The following is a 20,101-nucleotide window of genomic DNA, read 5'->3' as shown; positions in this document are numbered from 1 at the left end:
TTTTCTTGGCCTTAGTGGTTTGCCTAAAGGTTGTTTGATTGAACTCTCTTCCTTAATCTTAATCTCAATGGTTCACCTACAGACTTGAAAATCAACTTGTGAAAGTCTCTCTCCTACCTCGGTGATTTGCTTCACCTACATATTTAGTGTTCTTCGAGCCAGTTTCATTCCAATTCTCTCCTCTTCCATATCATCTGTTGGGTTTTTTTTATTATTCTATTTAATTTTCGTATATTTTTGTAGGGTTTAGTTAGAGATTTGACAACACAAGTGAAAAACAAATCTATATATTTGCTGTAACACAACTGCATACACGAGTAAGAGTATATAAAGAGCCACAAATACAACCAAAAAGCAAAAGATTTTGAAGACTATACAAGGTATACATCAGACATGCCCTTCAAGGAGGAAACATCAAACATATATCGAAATCAATGCCATTCTCCTACCTGTGAAACAATGACCTAAAGTCCTCTATTCATATTGCAGCTCTCATAGCACCGCGTGCAGCCTCCCGTTTCATCTCTGCAGCCTTTCCACTCCCTCGAAAATACATGTACACTTGCTGCAAGCATTACCCCAGAAAAATGCATCAGAAAGTTAAAGATGAAAATAGAAGTCTTTTCTTGAGAGAATTCATCATTTCTTAGGTGTTTATTTATTATGGTAGTTGCGAATTCATCAAACCGTGCAGGTTGAGGAAGTTAACCTGAATGACCCAAATGCTAACTCCTGATTCTAGGCAGAACATTCCAAATCCAATAAAATAGAAGATCTACAAGAAAAAGAAAGAAGCTTTAGTTAGATAAGAGAAAAACTATGAAAGAAGAAAAGGAAGTTTTATTTGCAATATAGTGAATTGGCTCTTATCATGATGAGATTTTCTTGTTTGTTTATCACACAAACCACAAAAAGGATCGCCAAAATAAAATAAAATAAAATAAAGGAGGACAAACTCAATATACAAGTCCGAAAGTCGAAAGATGTGAACCACTGATTAGTCTCACAACCAGGTTTATATCCTTTTTCAATAAGAAAGATGCAGCTTCTTGTAAACGTTGTACTTGTTAACTAGAAAACAATTGGCACAAGAAAAGGTTGTCTGCCAATCTATGTCCAGCTCCTTAGCTACTAATAATCATCATTAGGGTCTAGTTCATTCTATGGTCTAACAAGACTGCAACAGCGAGTTGTGGCATCGGACAATTTTGTTCAAAGTGGTCTAACAAATAGTATCAAAGTTTATCATGTCTATTGACTCTAAAACAGTAGCTTAATAGAGGAGGTTTGGGTAAAAAAAACACATTTATATACAGAATAGTGAAGAACTGACCCCAACTATCACGTGATCGCCGATGACATCCACTGCAGCGAGGATTCCTCTGCAACAAATTGGCAAAAGAGAAATGTCAGCTAAATGATAAGTGGCACCAGAATAACCAATAGGACGTTTTTTCTACATAAGATTTTCATTTGTTCCTGCCATCTCTTCCTAATTCACTTCTATACCATTGATCAACTTGTTGTAAGATAATGATTCATATATAGCATTGTGTCACTACGATCGCATGGTGCCCTGCTGTATCGATGCCGGACTATCAGCGGAACAGAAAATTCCACATGTTTTGCTCGCTCGACGTTGTACGAAATTTTAAACCATGTTCTAGATTATTATAGACCATCACCAAACCATTTTATCTTATCTGATCAAATGTTGAAATAGTTGAGGTTTTGGCTAGAGGTCAGCAACAAAGTATACAAGATTCAAATAAAATTGCTTTGAAGTGGGTTCAATATTAAGACGAGCCCAGTAAATTATGGACAATAGAAAGTATGCTTCATTAATTAGCCAGTAATAGCTTCTGAGAATGAAGTATAGGATCAAAATGTGATTGATTTTATTTATGGCCACCTTCAATGGGTCAAGCTGGTGTAAATACCCATTTGTACAGATGTGGTGTAGAATGGGACAACCATATGGGCTCTCCCCAAGCCTAATGTGTTGGCCAATGCAACTGAGGTAATATTTGGTTACACTACCAGTAGGTTGATGCATACAAACTAACATAAAGCTTATAAAGTTAGCATTACCAACATAATTAGAAGGGATGAGTTCTAGCCTCTAAAGTAATAATATAAAAAAGCCTTATGAGGTTGCCAATTACGTTCTGATGACAAAAATGCATACGAGAGAATGTTGAAGGCACAATAATAGAACTTACGCCAAAGATTTTCCTTTAAAGATAATTGGAGGAGCCACTGCTGCGTAGACCACAAAAGCTATATGAATCTGCAGAAGATTTAATACAGTAGATGCCTCAAAAGATATTTCTGTGATAAAACATCATTGAAATCTTTGTGGACGGAGTTAGAAATAGACAAAACCTACCAGGTAAAACAAGAAAAACCATCCGAACCTTAAAGCACTTTCATTCCTACAACATACATTTCAAAGTCTGTGAGTTCATAACTCAATAACAAGACTTAAGCTGATATTCCTATGTATGTTGCAAATATATACAAAATAAGGGGGGATTTGATTGCTTACAATTGGTAATCCTATAGATAAAAATTAGGTTTAGGAATAGATATATTGCAGATAAGTCTGTTGTTTGGCTGCATGCAAATGCAATTGCTATTTACAACAGCTCTTTAAATAACTACATTTTAAGTCTATTATAATAATATTTTAAACAGATGATAAATTGATTACTTTAAATAATCACAAAGAAATTATTAGGAATTTATCATACAATTTATTTTATAATTCATAAAACAAGAAAAAGAATATATTTTAGATTTTTTGTTGACATTTAGTAAAAGGAGACCTTGATGATGTTGAAAAAATATCAAATTTTTCTTGATTTACAAATTCAATATTTTTTGTGAATTTTTATGACTTGACTTTGTGCTAATTAAATTAAAAGGTATTTTTGATCATCTTAACTGTGATAGCCCCATCCATTATTGCTAAAATGTATTTTACATAATACAATATATATTCTACTAAGTATTACTTAAAATTTAACATATAATTACAGTTAATAAAATTTTTTGTTGTGATTTTCCATCCTATCTTTTATAGTGGATTGTGATTTTGATGCTCACATACAGCCTGCAAGCCTGGGAATGACAGTTGTGGTTGCTTTACATTGTTATTGGGTGTGTAGTATAAGATCATGTTATAAATTTTAGTTTGAATTTGCACGTTTCCAAATCACACCAGTGATTCATGCCTGAATTGAATCACGCAGCAGCATAAAACAGCTTGAGCCAAGTTCATGAATAGAATAAATCTGTTTACATTCTACAATTCTACCAGCAGTAAGAGATACATGAGTATGACGTTCGACATTTTTATTCATTTGATATGCAGAAGTATGATTAAAGCTTGAATTAATTCAAGTTCAATTTACAAGATTTAAAAAGAAAGATTCCAGACAAATAGTACCTCATGGCACGATAAAGTGGCCTATACCATAACAAATAAGCTCCAGGAACACCCAAAATAAAGTAGATGACGGCGAGGAACCAGATCCTTACTCCTATATACAAAGCAAGAAAAATCAGCATCATCATGATATAATAAATAAATTTAACATTGAGAAACATAGGGCATTGCCAAATAACATTAGCACCTTCCCCTGCAATCCAAGCTGCAGTAACTGCTACAAAATTCCAAAAGAGGCATGCAACTAACCCTGAAATTTTTAAATGCAAAATTTCACTATTTAAACACCTGTTCAAAGTTCATAGGCACATGAAAAGAAGTGGGTTTTGGTTTCCATTGGGAAAGTAAAACATAAAAAACAAAACAGGAAAGCAAGCAAAGAGAAGGATATGATGTCACTTTATTTTTGTAGTTAAATCCATAAATGCCAAAGTTTGGAAACAGAATGCTCCAGAATATAGCTCAGTCATAAAATAGCTTGAAGTGAAACAAGTCAATACATACCTAGTAATGAAGCAAATGCAACATACTGCAATCGCTGTACGTGGATGGGAATCTCACTAGCAATATCATGATGGATAATAGGAAAAAAGGATGGCCAATTTTTTTCCTCTATCACAATACCGGCTACAAAAGTAGAAAAAATGGACTAGAATTAATCATCTATAATGAGATTTCTCATTATCTGATAAATGACAATGTAGTAAAATCAGAGTCCATAGATAATAAATTCTAGAAATTTTTTACCTCGGGCAGCTGCCTCTTCTCTACGTTTAAGTTCCTACCAGACAGAAAGTAGTTTATCATGAGTATAAAGATGCAGCAAGAAGATAGTTCTGGAATGAAAATGGAAATTTCAACACTATGGATCCTATTTCTAGCTATCCGTGAACAATTATGTACTAATAGTTCATTAAAAAAAGCCGCAATTGTCAATAAGATGCAAAAAGATAGATGATCAGTAGGATTTTTTTAGATCGTTTGCACAAGTTCACATCAGAATTTAGATGACTGGCATACCTTTTCCCTCTTATTTAGTTCTGCCTCCTTGGCTCGAAGGTCCTTCTCTTTTTTATTCAGGTCCTACACAAAAAGACAGTAATGAGAATCCAATTAAAGCATACACAAACAGGAGTTGTACATATACATCAGACCAACACGTACTATGACATCAAAGATGTAATCTTTAGAACCAAAGTATATGCAACTCTATGCACCATTGTCAAAATGACTTCCCATGACACTTTTAGATACCAAATTGAGTAGCACACTATGAAAAATGCTAACAACTTGTCCTGGTTAAATGGACTTGATTTACTGATTTATATGTTAAATTTCATGGATAGAAATTCAAACATACACTTGATGTATCAAGAGGAATGTCAACTGTAGTTCCAAAGTCATTGTAGAAATCAGCAGGTTCTGGAGGAAGTGGTGAAAGCCTGGAACTTAATGGAGGAGCAGTGGGATTCTGCACAATTAGTGTGGATATTGGTGAACCCAAACCACACCAAAGAAAATAATTATTAAAATTGTTTTGGATAAAGAATCTTCAGAAGAATAACATGGCATACATCTTAATCAAACATGCAACCAAGAACATTATCACACAAAAGAAAAGTAAAATTAACTCACTACCATGTAGGATTGACCTCCACCATAATTTGAATCCCTTGACTTCCCCCTAATTCCAGCATCCTGCTGCAAAATAAGGACACAACATGTGCATTTTTTTTTATTAAGGATAGTAAATCAAATCTGCAAACAAAATATACCACAATTAAGTGATAAAGAAAGTAAGATGAACACTTGCAACATCAACAGTCACAAAATAAATGCTTTAGTACCTATAGTTCAATAAAGATGGCAAGTGATCATTGAAACAGAAAAGATGTTTCTCACATAAGACACACATTACTAATTTCAGAAAGAAGTTCTTATATTTACTTACCACCTTTAGTATTTGCTTCAAGAAACCAGTTGCAATTTTGCTTACCTTAGTAGCCCCACATCTATTTTAGTAGGACTAAACCATGGAATAGTATACAAGTTTTACAACCACCCTTCATTAGGCACTCCTTAATGGGGCAGAATCCCCTTGGTATTCAAGATTTGTTCGTTGCATCAACAATGCATCTTCTTTAGTTGGACAGGACTAAAAAGACAAATAAATGACGACTTGAAAACATTTGGACTTTCAAGTATAATGTTTAAGGTACTATCCACTTGATAACCATTGTGTAACTTCTTAGTTCTCAACATATGTGAAATTATTGCCAGCATGAAGAAACACCTTAACCGTCTTTTTTTAAAAAGAATGAATCACTTTAACTATTGTTGAGGAGAATTTGTGTAGGTAGTCCCCCTCCAAGGTTTGAAATTACAACCCTATGCAAAGTTATGATCTTCAACCAAAAGAGATATATTGGGTGTTGTAGGTGCCAATGTCAATGGATGTGCCAAACATTAGAAAAGTAGAAGGGAAGAGGGGGGTAGGGGGGCGGGGAGGAAGAGAAGATTTGTAGTGTTGATTGTAGAAGCTTCACTTTGTAGATGTCATACCATTCATCGATCATGAAACAAATCTCCTCCACTCATGTCATAAATAATGGAAGTCCTTCAGTTGGGTGATCACCTCGCCTATGATGTTCTGGTCCCAAAATACTGTGACCTCCATAGAAGCTTCACTAACCTTTGAATCACCTCGCAACCTCTATCAAAGCTTTACAGACCTTTGAAACACGTTGTGACCCCCGTTGAAGCTTCACAAACCTCCAAACATTGACAACCTCTTAAAAATGTCCAAGCCCAAATTAATAGTAGCTCTCTTATCTAAAGCTTATAAACTTTTTTTATCAACTCATAACTCATATTGAGCTAAGTTGTTACATCCTCTTACTTACCTTCATGACTATCAATGTCATTTGTTAGCTATTGTGCTTATTCATGAGTGCATCACCTACAAGAAAGTGGGTTTTACTTTCAAACGACATAGGTTATGACAAAAAAGTTACCTCTCCTGAGAAAAATAGCACATAGTATCTTGTGTTGATGCAATCGAGCCCTTTTCTTATCGGGACCTTTCATGGGTTTTAATGTTTAGACAAAGAGTTTAAGTTAGAGTCATAAGTTTATGATATGTGTATTAAATCATATAGGACTTGATGGATATACATATGGAGATGCCTTGATATGGCCAAGGTTGATGGTGACCCAATGGCTCAAGGTCCGAAAGAAATCATAAAACAATGAAATGAGACATTCGAGAGATCGCAAGATGAGGAGCATTGCAATGCAGCTAAATTAAACGAGACGGACTACATAAGCGGAATGTGAAGGATGGCATGTGGAGCGAACTGAGGACTTGGGTGCATCCAAGGACAAGAAGCTTGACGAGAATTGGCCTCGTGGTGAAGGAGCTACAAGGTATACTCTTAAGTCAATCAAGAGTTGAGAGATTGTACCAGAGAGAGGGTAGTCTTCAACTTAGGCGAAAACTCAACTATTAGGATGGTTGTAGTTGACAATCCAATCAATTGTAGGTGATCTTCAATTGAATAGTAGTTTGATTGAATTAGCCAATGAACAAAACATTTTTATTCACGCTTGAGTTTGATGTTAGTTAATTATTGAGGCATTCTAGTTAAATAATGGTGGTTGATGTCAACTAAGCAGTCGACTCAAGCTAATGAGCCAACAATAGAACATTTTTGTGTGTGGCTAAGTCAATTGAATGGTGGACAAATAAGAATGAACAAATGATATTTGAAAGGTTTGAAGGTTATATAAAGGAAAGTGGATGTTTGAAGACTAACAAAATCGAAAATAAAATTGGATAGATCATATTGAGTCTTTCCTTGTATTTTTTAGTCTTCCTCTTAATCTTTGTTGTGTGGTCTTATTGTAAGAGAACTTTGTTGGTGTAATAATGCTCTAGCTTAGTCTTGTTAGACCAAGGTGTTTTAATGTCTATTTAATATGTGTGATGCCTTAATATTTAGGTAGTATGACCTAGTCTAAGTTCGACAAATATGTCAAGCAGGTCAAAATGATTAGATACTTTACATTGAATGAAATTCAAGTGAGTAAAGGTTGACTGGACAATTAGCAAGAGGAAAGTTCAATAGGGTGTTGACAAGAGAAAAGTCCAATAAGCATTGGCAAATAGAAAGTCCAATAGGTATTATAGTGTGGAAGTATAGGTAGGTTAGATTAGATGTATGGCAAGTGATGCAGTGTTGACAAGTCAATGTTGATGGATGTCAGGCAAGTGATAAAGTTTCAACAAGTTAAGATTGGCAAGATATTAGTATGTGAAAGTCCTAGAGGAGTAACCTAGGCAAATGGAAGTCTGACGAGTTAAAGTTAACTTAAGGCTAGGTAAGTGGAAGTCCTAGCAAGTCAAGGTTAACTTGAGGCTCGAAAAGTGGATGTTCTAATGAATCGAGGTTGACCTACTGCTAGGCAAGTGGAAGACTTAAAAGCTTGATTGACATTGGGTAAATGCTGAAGTCTGGAGGCTAGACCTATATGTAGGTAGTGGAAGTTTGGGTAAGTGAAGGTCAACCTATACTAAGTAGACAAGGAAGTCTGGAAGACATAGTATTTAGGCCTAGAGGTGAAGACCCTTGGCAAGACAAGGAATTCCAAGAAGTGTGGGCCTCCTGGCAGGAAAACCCAAGACGAGAGTCCATAAGTGACCAGGAGTTTACGATTTGAGTAGACTTACTTAAGAGATGACTCAATCTTAGAGTTGGTTGGAGTTAATGTTTTAATTGACTGAAGGGAGGTAGTTGACTTAGGTTAGTTTTCCAACAAACATAATATTTGTGTTCGTAAGTCAGTCGACTATTGAGGAAGATCATTCGATTGTTGAAATCCAAGAAGAGAGTCATTGATATGATAGATTTGACTGTGACCTTCAAATGACTCAGATGTTACAGGAAATCAGTCGACTCAAATAGTTGTTGGGAGCCAAACAATTAACCACACATAGGTTCAATTAACTCAACTAGTAATTAGTCAACTGAGGTAAGTCAACAATCAACTAATTGTGCATATTACAACAAGTAATTATTGGCAACAACTCTATAAGAGGTATTCAAGTAAAAGCAAGCTAAGAAAAACTCCATTTTGCAATTCTTCTTTTATGTTGTAAATTGTTTCTATCTACCATTGTAGTTTCTTGTTGTAGCTCATAGTTAAAGAGGTTAAGAGGTTTCTCCACCTCCAAAAGGCATCCAAGAAGGAGAAAACGAGAGTGATCTAATGATAGATCATAGGTCATCGAGTAGAAACTAGTGATTCCAACCTACGTAAATTGCCTTGTTTGATTTACTTGTGTGTTTTGTGTTTGCATTTTCAATATTTCCACTAAATACATTTGTAGAATAAAGCAAGAAATGAGTGATCGATTATTCACCTCCTCTAATCGCATTTAACAATTCAATAATTGGTATCAGAGTCAGAAAGCTCCAAAAGGCTTAATTGCTAATCGAATAAGGTATTAAAAGAGTCACAAATTTGAGGAGTCCTTTGATATCAACAATTGGAATTAGAGCGAGTATGATCTTCAAGGACAAACCACCATGAGGGCAAGGCTACAGAAGTAGAGAATTAGCTAGAATCAAGCTCTTTCCCTTACGAAGTTTGGAGATGGGCTTAGATATGGTATTTGAATCCCGCCATCCATAATGTTGGATCGTGAATGTGGATGGAGGGTGATTAGACACTCGCCTTTTTCTATTGTTACCCTATGCTCATCTACAAGATGTTAGTGCACATCGAAAATATAATAACAAAACACTATAAAATAAGACACAATCATACAAACCAATTTACATTGTTTAGCCATCCTCCCTCAAAATAAGACACAATCATACAAACCAATTTACATTGTTTAGCCATCCTCCCTCAGACCCCTACTTGATAGCTATGATCCTTTAGGTCGGATTACCTACAAAGCCTCTATCATTTCTCCTTTACAAAACTCTTCCTGAGGCGAACAAAATGTCTTACAAATCTCTTCTTATGGCAATACAAAAGAAGAATAACAACTACAAGCAAACTAAAGTAAATGAATAACAAACAACTTTCTCTTTTGCTTGCTTTAGATTGCTCTGAAATGGCTCTGGAATGCAATAGAACTCGCCCAAGAAACCACACATGAATGTTAGCTAAAAACAACCTCGAAAACCCCTTTTGTAGAGCTTTTGTTCATTCTAGAATTTGCTAATCAATCAATCAAATGTTTGTCTCCCGTCAGTTGACTATTGTGTCTTCTAATCAATTGATCCATTGTAGCACATGAAGATTTTGAACATTGCTATTGTCTTATCAACTCAAAAGCTTGATCCTAGTTTCCTATTTTAATATCAATCGATTGTTCACCCAAATAGGATCTTCTATTTGTTGGCTTCTCGACTTATGGCAGGTGCTCTGTGTTAGTAGAAGCCCTAGAGCCAATTATGTGATGATTGACTAGGGACTTTTGTATCATATTCTATTATTAATAAAGGCATGATTTTTTGTTATTATACTTACTCTGTATTTATGCCAAATAACTAAGTATAATAATGTCCTTAGGTAGCTGGTTCTAATCTATATCATATCGATTGTTTGAATCGATAGTGAGATGATATAGAAAACACTACTCTTAATCATTCCTAGTCAAACATTAATATTCAGGGATGATATTAATGCGCTAAGATTAGTATGTAGGACAACTGGATGACTTGATCTCACAAGTCATGGATATGGGATATCGAATTGACACATGGGTATACATTAAAGAATGTATACTAAATTGACCTGCTATGAGAAAGCTTTATAGATCATTATATGAGTGTCATAAACTTTTTAATGTGACTATTGGTATGAATAGTCTTAGACCTGAAGTCATTACGATTCCCTACATAAGGAGTTATATACTTTGGTATCGTCAAACGTCACCTGTAATAGGGTGGACTATAAAGGTGATCACTGGGTATGTATCGAATTATGCGGAGGGATGTGAGTGATGTAGATGAGATCTATCCCTCCCATATAACGAGAGTGAGATCTTGCGGCCTCTTAATAGAGTAGGACAACGAAATACATGACCATGGTCAAATGAGTCAATATGAGATATTGAGCTCATTTGCTTGAGTAAGTCTATTTGGGGATCAAAAAACACAAAGATTGATAAGAAGATGACGCGGTTTATGCCTCATTGATCAATCTAGATATCGAGGATAGAAAGACATGATCATACATTATCATAGTCACGGAGGTTATGTCGGATCTCGACATTCCTGTCACTTGGATAGCAATGATGCATTGCTAGATGTCACTCATTGCTTATGTTTCTAAAATAAGTTTTAGAAACATTGCCAACGTTACAAGAACTTATTGGGTCACACACAAATAACACTCTATTTGGAGATGGATTCATTTTAGTTTGACTAAAAGAACAATTAAGCTCATTGGATGACCTACTAATGATTAACACAATTGATGATCAAATTGACATCATTAATAAAGAATTTTAAGGTTTTAAGTGTACATTTATGCCTTGGATGACATATAATTGTCAATTGGATGTATTTTGATACTATTTGAATTTTTCTATATTTTTAGACTTATGTTTCATCCAATTTGATTTGTAGGGCAACTTGGTCATCAAGGTCTTCAAGGACTAAGTTGGGCATCATGATGAAGACTTAATCTCAACCCTTCATTTGAATCTAGGTTACTAAAGGAAAGGGGGATATCCACAATGAATCTGAACCTTACATCCAAGGAATGGAGGGTGGAGAAAGAGAGTACAAAAGGAAGAGAAGGAGGAGATCAACCCTAACACCTCACTTCCATCTCCACCACACATCAACACCTCACTTCTATCTCCACCACACAATCACCACTCTCCACACATCAGCCATCCCTCCACTCACTCCTCACCTCCCTCCACTCACGCCTCCATAACAAAACCTCCATCCCATCCCTCACGTTCACGCCACCCATCTCTCCATCTCACTCTCCACTCATCAGCTCCCACCTCACGAACGCCTCCACTTCCCCCACTCACACCCCTCACGCCACCTCCCTCAACCTCACGCCCACTCCACTCACGCAGCCCACTTCCCACCTCACAACTCCCTCATCACACACATAACTCGAAGCCCTAGCCACCAATCCATCTCCCTCATCCCTTCCTCCACCCACCTCCCTCCACTCATGGTAGCAACCCATCTCCACTCACACACGCCCTCACAGCCCACTCACGCACACCACTCCTCATCTCACGCCTCCACACAAAGCCTCACGCCCCTCTCCACTAACGCAACTCCCCAACGCTCATCTTCACACCACTCACCACAGTAGCCATCTCCACTCCCCACCGCCACTCACTCTCCACCAAGCAGCAACGCTCCCACCAAACAACAACTCTACTCACTTCCATCTCTCACACCGCCACCTCCAGCCACTTCAATTCCCTCCCGCCACAAGCAGCCTTAACATCACAGCCAGCCTTCACGCCCTCAAACTTTCAAGCAACAACGCCACAGTCCTCTACGGAAGCTCCAGCCGGTCGGATAGAGCCAAGCAGCCCCCCATTTCTTCCTGCGCGAGTGGACAACACACATTTCAGCAAATTCCATCAATTTACACCTTTTTGTTTGATTGTTCTTTCTTTTGATATTAATTTAGCTTCCTTACAATTGCTACTTTAATACTTTGTTAGTTTATTACTCTTTTACATCTTACTTGTTACAGTTTGTTGAATTCTCCCTTTTGAATGCAAGTAGTTTGTTAAATTGCCTAGTAAAAAATTCTGTCATGTTTCGTATCAAATCTGTCATGTTTCGTTTCATGCTGTCCCTTTATGTTTAATTCTGTTCGTTCTTGTTTCTTGGCCATGTTTGGAGTGTAATTAACTAAAATTTCGATTCCAGACAATTAGGATTGTTAGGAGTAAGTTGGTGGTTGAGTTTTTATTGTTCCTAACATTTAAACCCCCCAAAACATACACTAGTTTAGTTTTTTTATCTTCTCATAGCATACTAAATTCTATTAGATTTGAAGATTGCAAGCATTTTATTGGGTCCTTGAGAGACGATTCAGGCTAACTATATACTACATTATTGGTTGAAACTTGATAATTAATTGAAATCATAGTGCGACAAGAACAGTTATCACCTACACTTGAGTTAGACTCAAGTTGATTGAATTTGAGTTAGACTCAAATTAAACCAAGTTGATAAATGGATTTGATTGATCATGCATGATTAATATGGATTAATCATACATTGAAGAAGAGGAAGTTATCATGCATGGAAGTTATCATGCATGATTAATAAAATTAATCATGCATTGATGAGAGAATGCCAAAAAGACCTCATGCATTGATGAGAGAATACCAAAAGCCTCATGCATTGATGAGAGAATAAAAAATACCTAAAATCTTTGGTATTCATGGCATGAGTATAAAAGAGTTTTTCTTGCAAAAACTCAAGTGTGGTTCATTCTTCTCCTCTCCTCTTCTTCTTGGTCGAGTTCTTCAAGGTTGCTAGCACAACCAAGTTTTTCCAAAGTGTGAGTGTTAATGTGGATACACATAGAGGCACGGACACTTGAACGTGCTAGAGATCCGACAACCTTTGGATGAGTGGGATAAGCGAAGGGCACGCATCAAAGGTAAATCCTATTAGATAGGATTTCATAGATCTAAACTTGTACGAATTTTTCGCATGGATTGCTCGAGGGATCCTATTTTCCACTGTGAAATTTTGTTTTATCGCATATGATTCCCAACACTCTGTGCTCAATCAACTACTCCATTAGTTGACTACTCAAAACCACACATCCTTTTGCGGTTTCAGTTTTTCAGTCGACTCAACCATTCCAATTAGTCAATTGCACCATTAACCAACTCCTATTCTCATCAGTTCGACTATTGTAAATCTCAAATCTAACCAAACTACAATTTCATGATTTCTGGTTCATGAGTTAATTGCTTCTATTCACCAATTCAAATGACACTTTGATTATAGCCACACTAAGGTGAAATCCTTTTCATGCCAAGAGACTGCATATCTCTAGGGCTTCCTTGTCTATTTAGTACAAATCGATCTCAATCCACGAGGACTTCATCCTTGCCTAGTATCCAACCTCAACCTACTAGGGGAATACTTCTCGTCTGTAAAAACCATTTTTCCAGAACTTCATTCATTGCCTAGTACCCAGTCGACCATGATCTACCATGACTTTAGCATTTGTCAATCATTTAGTCCACCATAACCTACTTGAATTTCCAACACATGCCTAACATCTAAACAATCCTCACTTCCACAACTGTCATGCGCTTAATCCACCTTGAGCTATCTGGACTTTCATCACCTACTTATATCCAATCCTCAACCTCTTAGGACTTCCACAGCCAACTCCATTGTTCTACTTTGCCTTGACCCACTTATTTTTTTTGCTTGTCAGCTCCTTGTTGAATTTCCACATCCCTTGCCAACTCCTTGTTGAACTTCCACATCTGCCAACATTTGTTGGACTTTCTAGTCTATCAACACCTGTTGAACTTCAACCAATGTCAAATGTCTAGTCGACCTTGACCTAATTAGACTTTGTACACTATCAAATATGCGATCAATCTTGACATATTTAACATATTAGAACACAAATATATTGATCAAACATCAAAACATAACCTTGGTCCATCAGAACCAAGTCGAGTTTCATTGCAACAACACTTCAAAATTAGAGATTTTGCTTATTGGTGAAGGATCAAGTACTTTGTAATGACGGATGTCAAAAATTGGTTTGCCTTGGTAGATGGTTCCAAAATTCTAAAGGATAAGAAGGGAAGAGTCCATAAAAGAGAAAAATAGATTGAGGAGCGATCCTAAAGATTCGAGGTAAACAATAAAGTAATCAATTTGTTGATTAATATTTTGCCTAACAATATTTGTGCAAGATAGGTAAGTACAAAGATTCTCATGAATTATGGACCAAGTTAATCTAATTCTATAAGAATCCCTCACCAATTCAAAAAGTGAAAGAGTAGGAAAGGAGCTCATCAACTCAAGAGCAAGAAGAATTGAAAGATGAGAGGTGTTCAACATCGGAAGATAAGAAAAGTTCAACCTCCGAAAAGTTGAGGAAACCTCCATATCACCATTAAAGTGAGGAGCAAAGGTCATTGACATTAGAGCGACAAAGTTTCAATTTCAACCTTTGGAGTCAAAGTTGGCAAACCATCCACCTCATTGAATTGTGTGGAAGAAGAAAGCACCACAAGAAGGGAACTACCACAATCAATGTCTAAATGGGAGGTAACCCAAAGGAGTCAAGAAAGGAAGCTCTAGTCAAAGGGAGTTCTTAAGGTAATATTATCATCCTACAAGAATGATTATAATGATAAGAGCATAGTAGAGTAAAAAATATTATGATTTTAGTGTTTCATATCACGAGAATAGAAAATCTAGTGATCCTAAGGGTAATTCTAAACAATTCATGATGGTGTTTAGAAATTTAGAATTAGGGTGTCAGAAAAGGAAAATCAAGTCTTTGAGGTCAAGACTCATCTTTTAGGAAAGATCCCAAAGAAAATAACTAATGAGCCCAAGAAAGTAAACTTAGGGTTAATGAGGCAAGAGGTGACCAATGACAAAAGTGATTTGGGATACAAATTCCAGTCAAAGTCAAAGGTTAGTGTGCTAACCTATAATAGGGGCCACTTTTATTATAGTACAAAGTCGAAAGAACCCTCTAGGATTGGAAGTGGTAGCAAGGCATCAAGTGAGGCAATCCCTATAGATCAACTTGATAAGACCACCAAGGTTAGAGTTTCTAAGAGACCTAAGAGAATGCTTAGGAAGCTATCAAGAGAGGTCATCCCTTGTAAGTACCTAGAGAACCCAAACAGAGCCAATAGGTATTGGATCCCATGAGTGTGATTCAATCACGCTAAATGAGTTTAGAGCGTATCAACTAATTTAGGAGAGAGTAGTTAACTTAACCTAATAAAGTTGGCACTTTAGGTAGCCAAAAGGTATCAGAGAAGTAAAGAGTATAGAGAGATTTCGGGAGTATTCCGTCCTCATGAGTTTTGTGTTTGTATTTTTAATATTTCCGTTGAGTTAAAAATACATTTGTAGTATCAAGTAAGAAATGAGTAATTTACTATTCACCCTTCCCCTCTAGTCACATTCAACAATCCAATAATTTTTCCACCTCTAGAAGTTATCCGTGAAGGAGAAAGATAGTGAGCTTTGGGAGTCACTTTGTCACGAATCATAAGCTATGGGTTCCAAACCACATTACTTTTGTGTTAGTGATTATGGTATGCAATTATTTATGCTTTCATTTCCATTGCACTAACTCTTGTATGACCTTTCTCATCTTGTATCAAGAGTAGTAAAAGTTTGTATTTGCAGAAATAATTGCTATTCACCCCCTCTAGCTTTAGGATCATCCATTTCAACTAGTCTTAACAAGTGGTATGAAAGTTAGGAAGTTCTTCATTGGACTAACTACTGAGGAAGCAACAAGATAATTCTTGGATCAAACATCTACCCATCAACGTTAGAGAGTGAATTTTCAATGTAGAAACATCAAATGGAGGTATTCTTCAAAATAGATTTCAGTACAACTCTTATGATGGCAAAATACTTTTGAAGTGCTTAGGGATGTTGACAAAAAAAAATTATATAAGAACCAATGAACTAAGAAGCAAACGGATGAATACACGACCAATGGAAAAGACAAGTATTATTTGTTAAGTACGCTCCCCTCGCATGAGATTAATCAAAATTTGAGCTTTTGAATCCGCTAAGGAGCTTTAGGAGAAACTAGTGGAATTACATAAAGGGAAAACACAAATTAGTTAATAAAATGAGACCTCTTAAAAGCCCAAATCAATAACTTCAAGATGCAAAAAGGGAGACCGTGGCAAAACTATATGCTAGATTCAAGGAGCTCATCAAAGCTTTGACAAGCATTGGAGAATCAATGTCAAGCAAGACATGCTTCATTAACCAATTATGATATTTTGTATTAAAAATATAAGAAGACATGCTTCATTAACCAATTATGATATTTTGTATTAAAAATATAAGAAGAATTTGATCTTTTGTATTAAAAAATACAACTATTAGGTGAGATGTATAGGGTGATACCGTTGATTCACAATGCCCGAGGCATCTTGATGAACCATAAAGTGTTAAAATAGTAATCATTAACCAATTATGGGGAACTATAGGGATGATTAATGTATTAATAGTGTACATTTGGCTCCAAGATGATAGTTGATTTTTTTTTTTTGAAAATACAATTTTTTCAAAGTTAGATTTCAAAACAAAAAACTTTAAATTTCATACCCAATTGAAACTTTGGTGTGTTTCTTAAGTTTGTGTCCATTTTAAAAATTAAGATGAATTCATATGAAAAATGATTTTTCTATCATAAATAGTCTGAAACAAACTTGTTTGCAAATTTTATGATTTTTCAAAATGTATAATTTCCTACAAATTTTTGAATTTGGCACGAGTGTGTGGTTCAAAGCGCAATAGGTTGAATCATATGACCAATCCACTGGCTTTGTTGGTAGTTGACTAGTACCTATTGGTATCGATTGTATCAAGCAGAAAGTTCAAAATTAGAATTTTTATCTATTTTTGGACAAGTAAACTTGAGGGTTTCATTTAGATCTTTGATGAGGATGACGAATACAAGTTTGTAATGAATTTTATCAATTTGGATTGTTTAGTGCACTTTTTTGATGTATGTTAGAAATTTTATTTCTTTTCCTCTAGATAAATTTGAATTTGAATCTAAGGGAGGGGAGCTTAAGTGTAGAAGGAGGGGAGCTTAATACCAAACATATTAAAATCAACAATCATGTATTTCAACTTTACAATGTGACAAAGACTACTCATCTTCCTTTTGTCATTGCAACAAAACAAATTGTTACCAAGTCTCATACAAAAGAGTGATTTCTTTATCCAAACTATATATGCATTAAGAACTCCAGTTTGAGAGTGGAGCTCAAGGAGGACGATATTTGTATCCACCAAAGCTGTGAATATTCCTTGTGAATTATTCTCTATTACTTGTTTTCAATTATCTTGATATTAATTTTCTACTCGGTTGATACCAAATGCGTAGAGAATTCATATTCAAGTTGGAAGGTGATGCTATTATATAAATATTTGATAAATCAAGAAATAATGGCATTATTTCTCCCAAATGTCAATAATCATGACTGTCAGTGCATCTCCTATTCAACACGCATTGCGTCAGACGACCAGCGACAAAACATCTCAAATCAATCAAAATCCTCATTTTCTATACATATTCTATAATCCCGACAGAACAAAAATTAGAGGCCAATATCATACAGATAAAATACCAAAAAACACTAAAGGCGTTCCTAACTTTGGACGAGGCATGACTTCGTCCACAAACAATCCCAGGTTCGGGAAATAAAAACATAATCCAACAACGAGGATACCGGATACCAGATATGAAGGATAGATCTTCGATGAATCAATTCATCAAGAATGATCATAAACACAGCAAGAGCAAGAAAAGCGAAGCAAAATAATGTATATGGGCAAGGCGAATTCGACTCACTCACCGCAAAGGGATTGACCTCCTCTTCCTCATCGAAGGGGTTTCTCTCGTAACGCCCCGCCATGAGGTCGACCGCCGATCTCCGGGAAAGTCGAAAGTAAAAGCAAGAGATTGACGATGAACAAAATGAAAAGACAGAGGAGAGGAGAGGAGGAGCGAGGAGGGAGGGAGGGAGGGGAGTAGGGAAGGAAGAAGACCGGCGACTGCTCTCTGCTCTAGACGAGGAATTAAGAAGCAGCTCTTGTGAAATCACAATCTCCGTGTGGACTCGGGCACCGGCAGTAAATAAATAAAAGAGAAGAAGAGAAGACGTGCTCAAATTGGAAAAAAAAACTGCCTTTCGCTCCTTTTCGCATACTCCATATATTTTTAAGATTGTTAAAATAACTCTTCAGTTTATCCCTAGAGGTAATTGGACATGCCTCTTATAATCTTCTTAGGGTTGCTATTCAAATCAATATTCAGAATCAATTCAAATCTCAAAAATATAAATAATTTTGATTTAATTTGAATATATTTAAATTAAAAGTATATAAAAATAACTAGAGTTCGATTCAAGTTTAGCTCACAAATACCTTACGAACAATCGAATAAAATATTATAGATTCGAAAAAATTATCAAATATATTTGAATGCGGTTCAAATTTGATAATTTTAAATATAAATCAAATATTTTTTAAGTCGGCTAACAAAGCTGACGAGTAGACTCTGATTTATTTACACCTCTACTCAGGATTTTCTTCTTAGATTTATTGTTCATCAGCAATCAACTTTAGTGAATGTTTTCGTGAAGTAGGAGTAATTTTGAAATTTAATAAAATGAATATTATTTATGCATTATTTCTTATAAAGGAGTAATTAATAAGATAAGTACACCATAATTTTCCTCCATTAAATTATATTTTTAAAAAATTGGTTGAATTTGTTTATGAATGTTGAATCTTAGAAGCTTCGAATATAAATTTTGTTGAAAATATAGGCCGACGAAAGTAATTAGATTTTTTCATTACTAAACTCCTTTGTCAATTATTATATTATGAACTAGCCAATCAAGTGGCAAGTATCTAGCATGCCAAATAAATCAAGGGATCAAGCTAGGTTGATAGGATAGACTTATGAATAATGATTATTTTATGGGTGAGTTTTCTCAGAGGGATTATAGAGAAAGAAATAGAAGGAAGGAAATTCGATAAACGTAGAAGCGAAAAGAACTTTGTTAAACAAAAAATAATCACCTTAACATCAACTCAAATAAGTGTTTAAATAGTCTAAAAATTTTAAAAAAATAAAACAAACAAAATAAACTCTAAACAATGGGCGTTTGGTGACTCAACCTACTTGAACCATAGTGGCACCACACTATTGTGTCGGCTGGCACGATCATGCTAGGGAATACGATTAGGTCATATTCCTTGTTGGAACGGCATGTTCTGCTTCGTTAAAAAGCCGAACACAACATGACCATGTCAAGTGGCATAGTCTAAACGTATTGATTGATGAAAATCTTGATTTCACCTCGCTAGGGCTTGAAATGAGACATGTTTGTGCCAAGAGACATGGCCTAATCATGTTGGATGTTGGAAAGCTCGATTACACCTCGCCAGGGCTCAGAATGAAGCACACTTGTGTCAAGGAGCCACGAACTGATTGACCATGTCAAGTGACACAGTCTAGTCGTGTTAGTTGTTGGAAATCTAGGTTTCACCTCGCTAGGGCTCAAAATGAGGCACACCTGTGCTAGGGGCCATGACATGGCCGTGTTGGCTACTGGAAAGCCTGATTACACCTCGCTAGAGCTCAAAATGAAGCATACTTGTGCTAGGGGCTACGAACTGGTCGTTCTCATCGATGCTCCTGCATCAACTTATCAACAGGCTAAAGGAGGAAGGGGTGAGCAAATTAATTAACGACTAAGAATAACATGACAACCAATTTAATGGAACCAAATAAACTTATAGAGTAGATGCGATAAGGTGGATCAACCAAATTGGATGAGCTCGATTAATAGAATTTGTCAAACTAATTGAA

The 20,101-nt window shown here is 35.9% G+C and overlaps 1 protein-coding gene across 2 annotated transcripts; it reads right to left on the bottom strand.

Annotated features, from left to right (window-relative positions):
• Window positions 1-342: 342 nt before the first annotated feature.
• On the bottom strand, window positions 343-18,394 carry LOC141819039 (secretory carrier-associated membrane protein 2-like). Of its 2 annotated transcripts, none has more exons than XM_074706418.1 (13): window positions 18,078-18,394; window positions 5,090-5,149; window positions 4,812-4,922; window positions 4,472-4,534; window positions 4,199-4,232; window positions 3,956-4,078; window positions 3,639-3,701; window positions 3,452-3,545; window positions 2,390-2,435; window positions 2,223-2,290; window positions 1,334-1,382; window positions 710-775; window positions 343-565 (listed from the first exon to the last, which is right to left on the bottom strand). In XM_074706418.1, exons 1-13 carry the CDS (start codon window positions 18,135-18,137, stop codon window positions 479-481), a joined length of 924 nt encoding a protein of 307 aa, XP_074562519.1. In that variant the 5' UTR covers window positions 18,138-18,394; the 3' UTR covers window positions 343-478. The 2 variants fall into 2 exon arrangements, with proteins under 2 accessions (XP_074562519.1, XP_074562518.1); XM_074706417.1 differs by having other exon boundaries at window positions 5,090-5,152; window positions 18,078-18,393.
• Window positions 18,395-20,101: the final 1,707 nt, after the last annotated feature.

Source organism: Curcuma longa, unplaced genomic scaffold (assembly GCF_044706935.1).
Source record: "Curcuma longa cultivar G26 ecotype Majalengka, Jawa Barat unplaced genomic scaffold, ITB_CL_G26_1.1 contig_27443, whole genome shotgun sequence".
In the NCBI taxonomy this organism is placed as follows: Eukaryota; Viridiplantae; Streptophyta; class Magnoliopsida; order Zingiberales; family Zingiberaceae; genus Curcuma; species Curcuma longa.
This window is presented reverse-complemented; position numbering and strand designations above follow the sequence as displayed.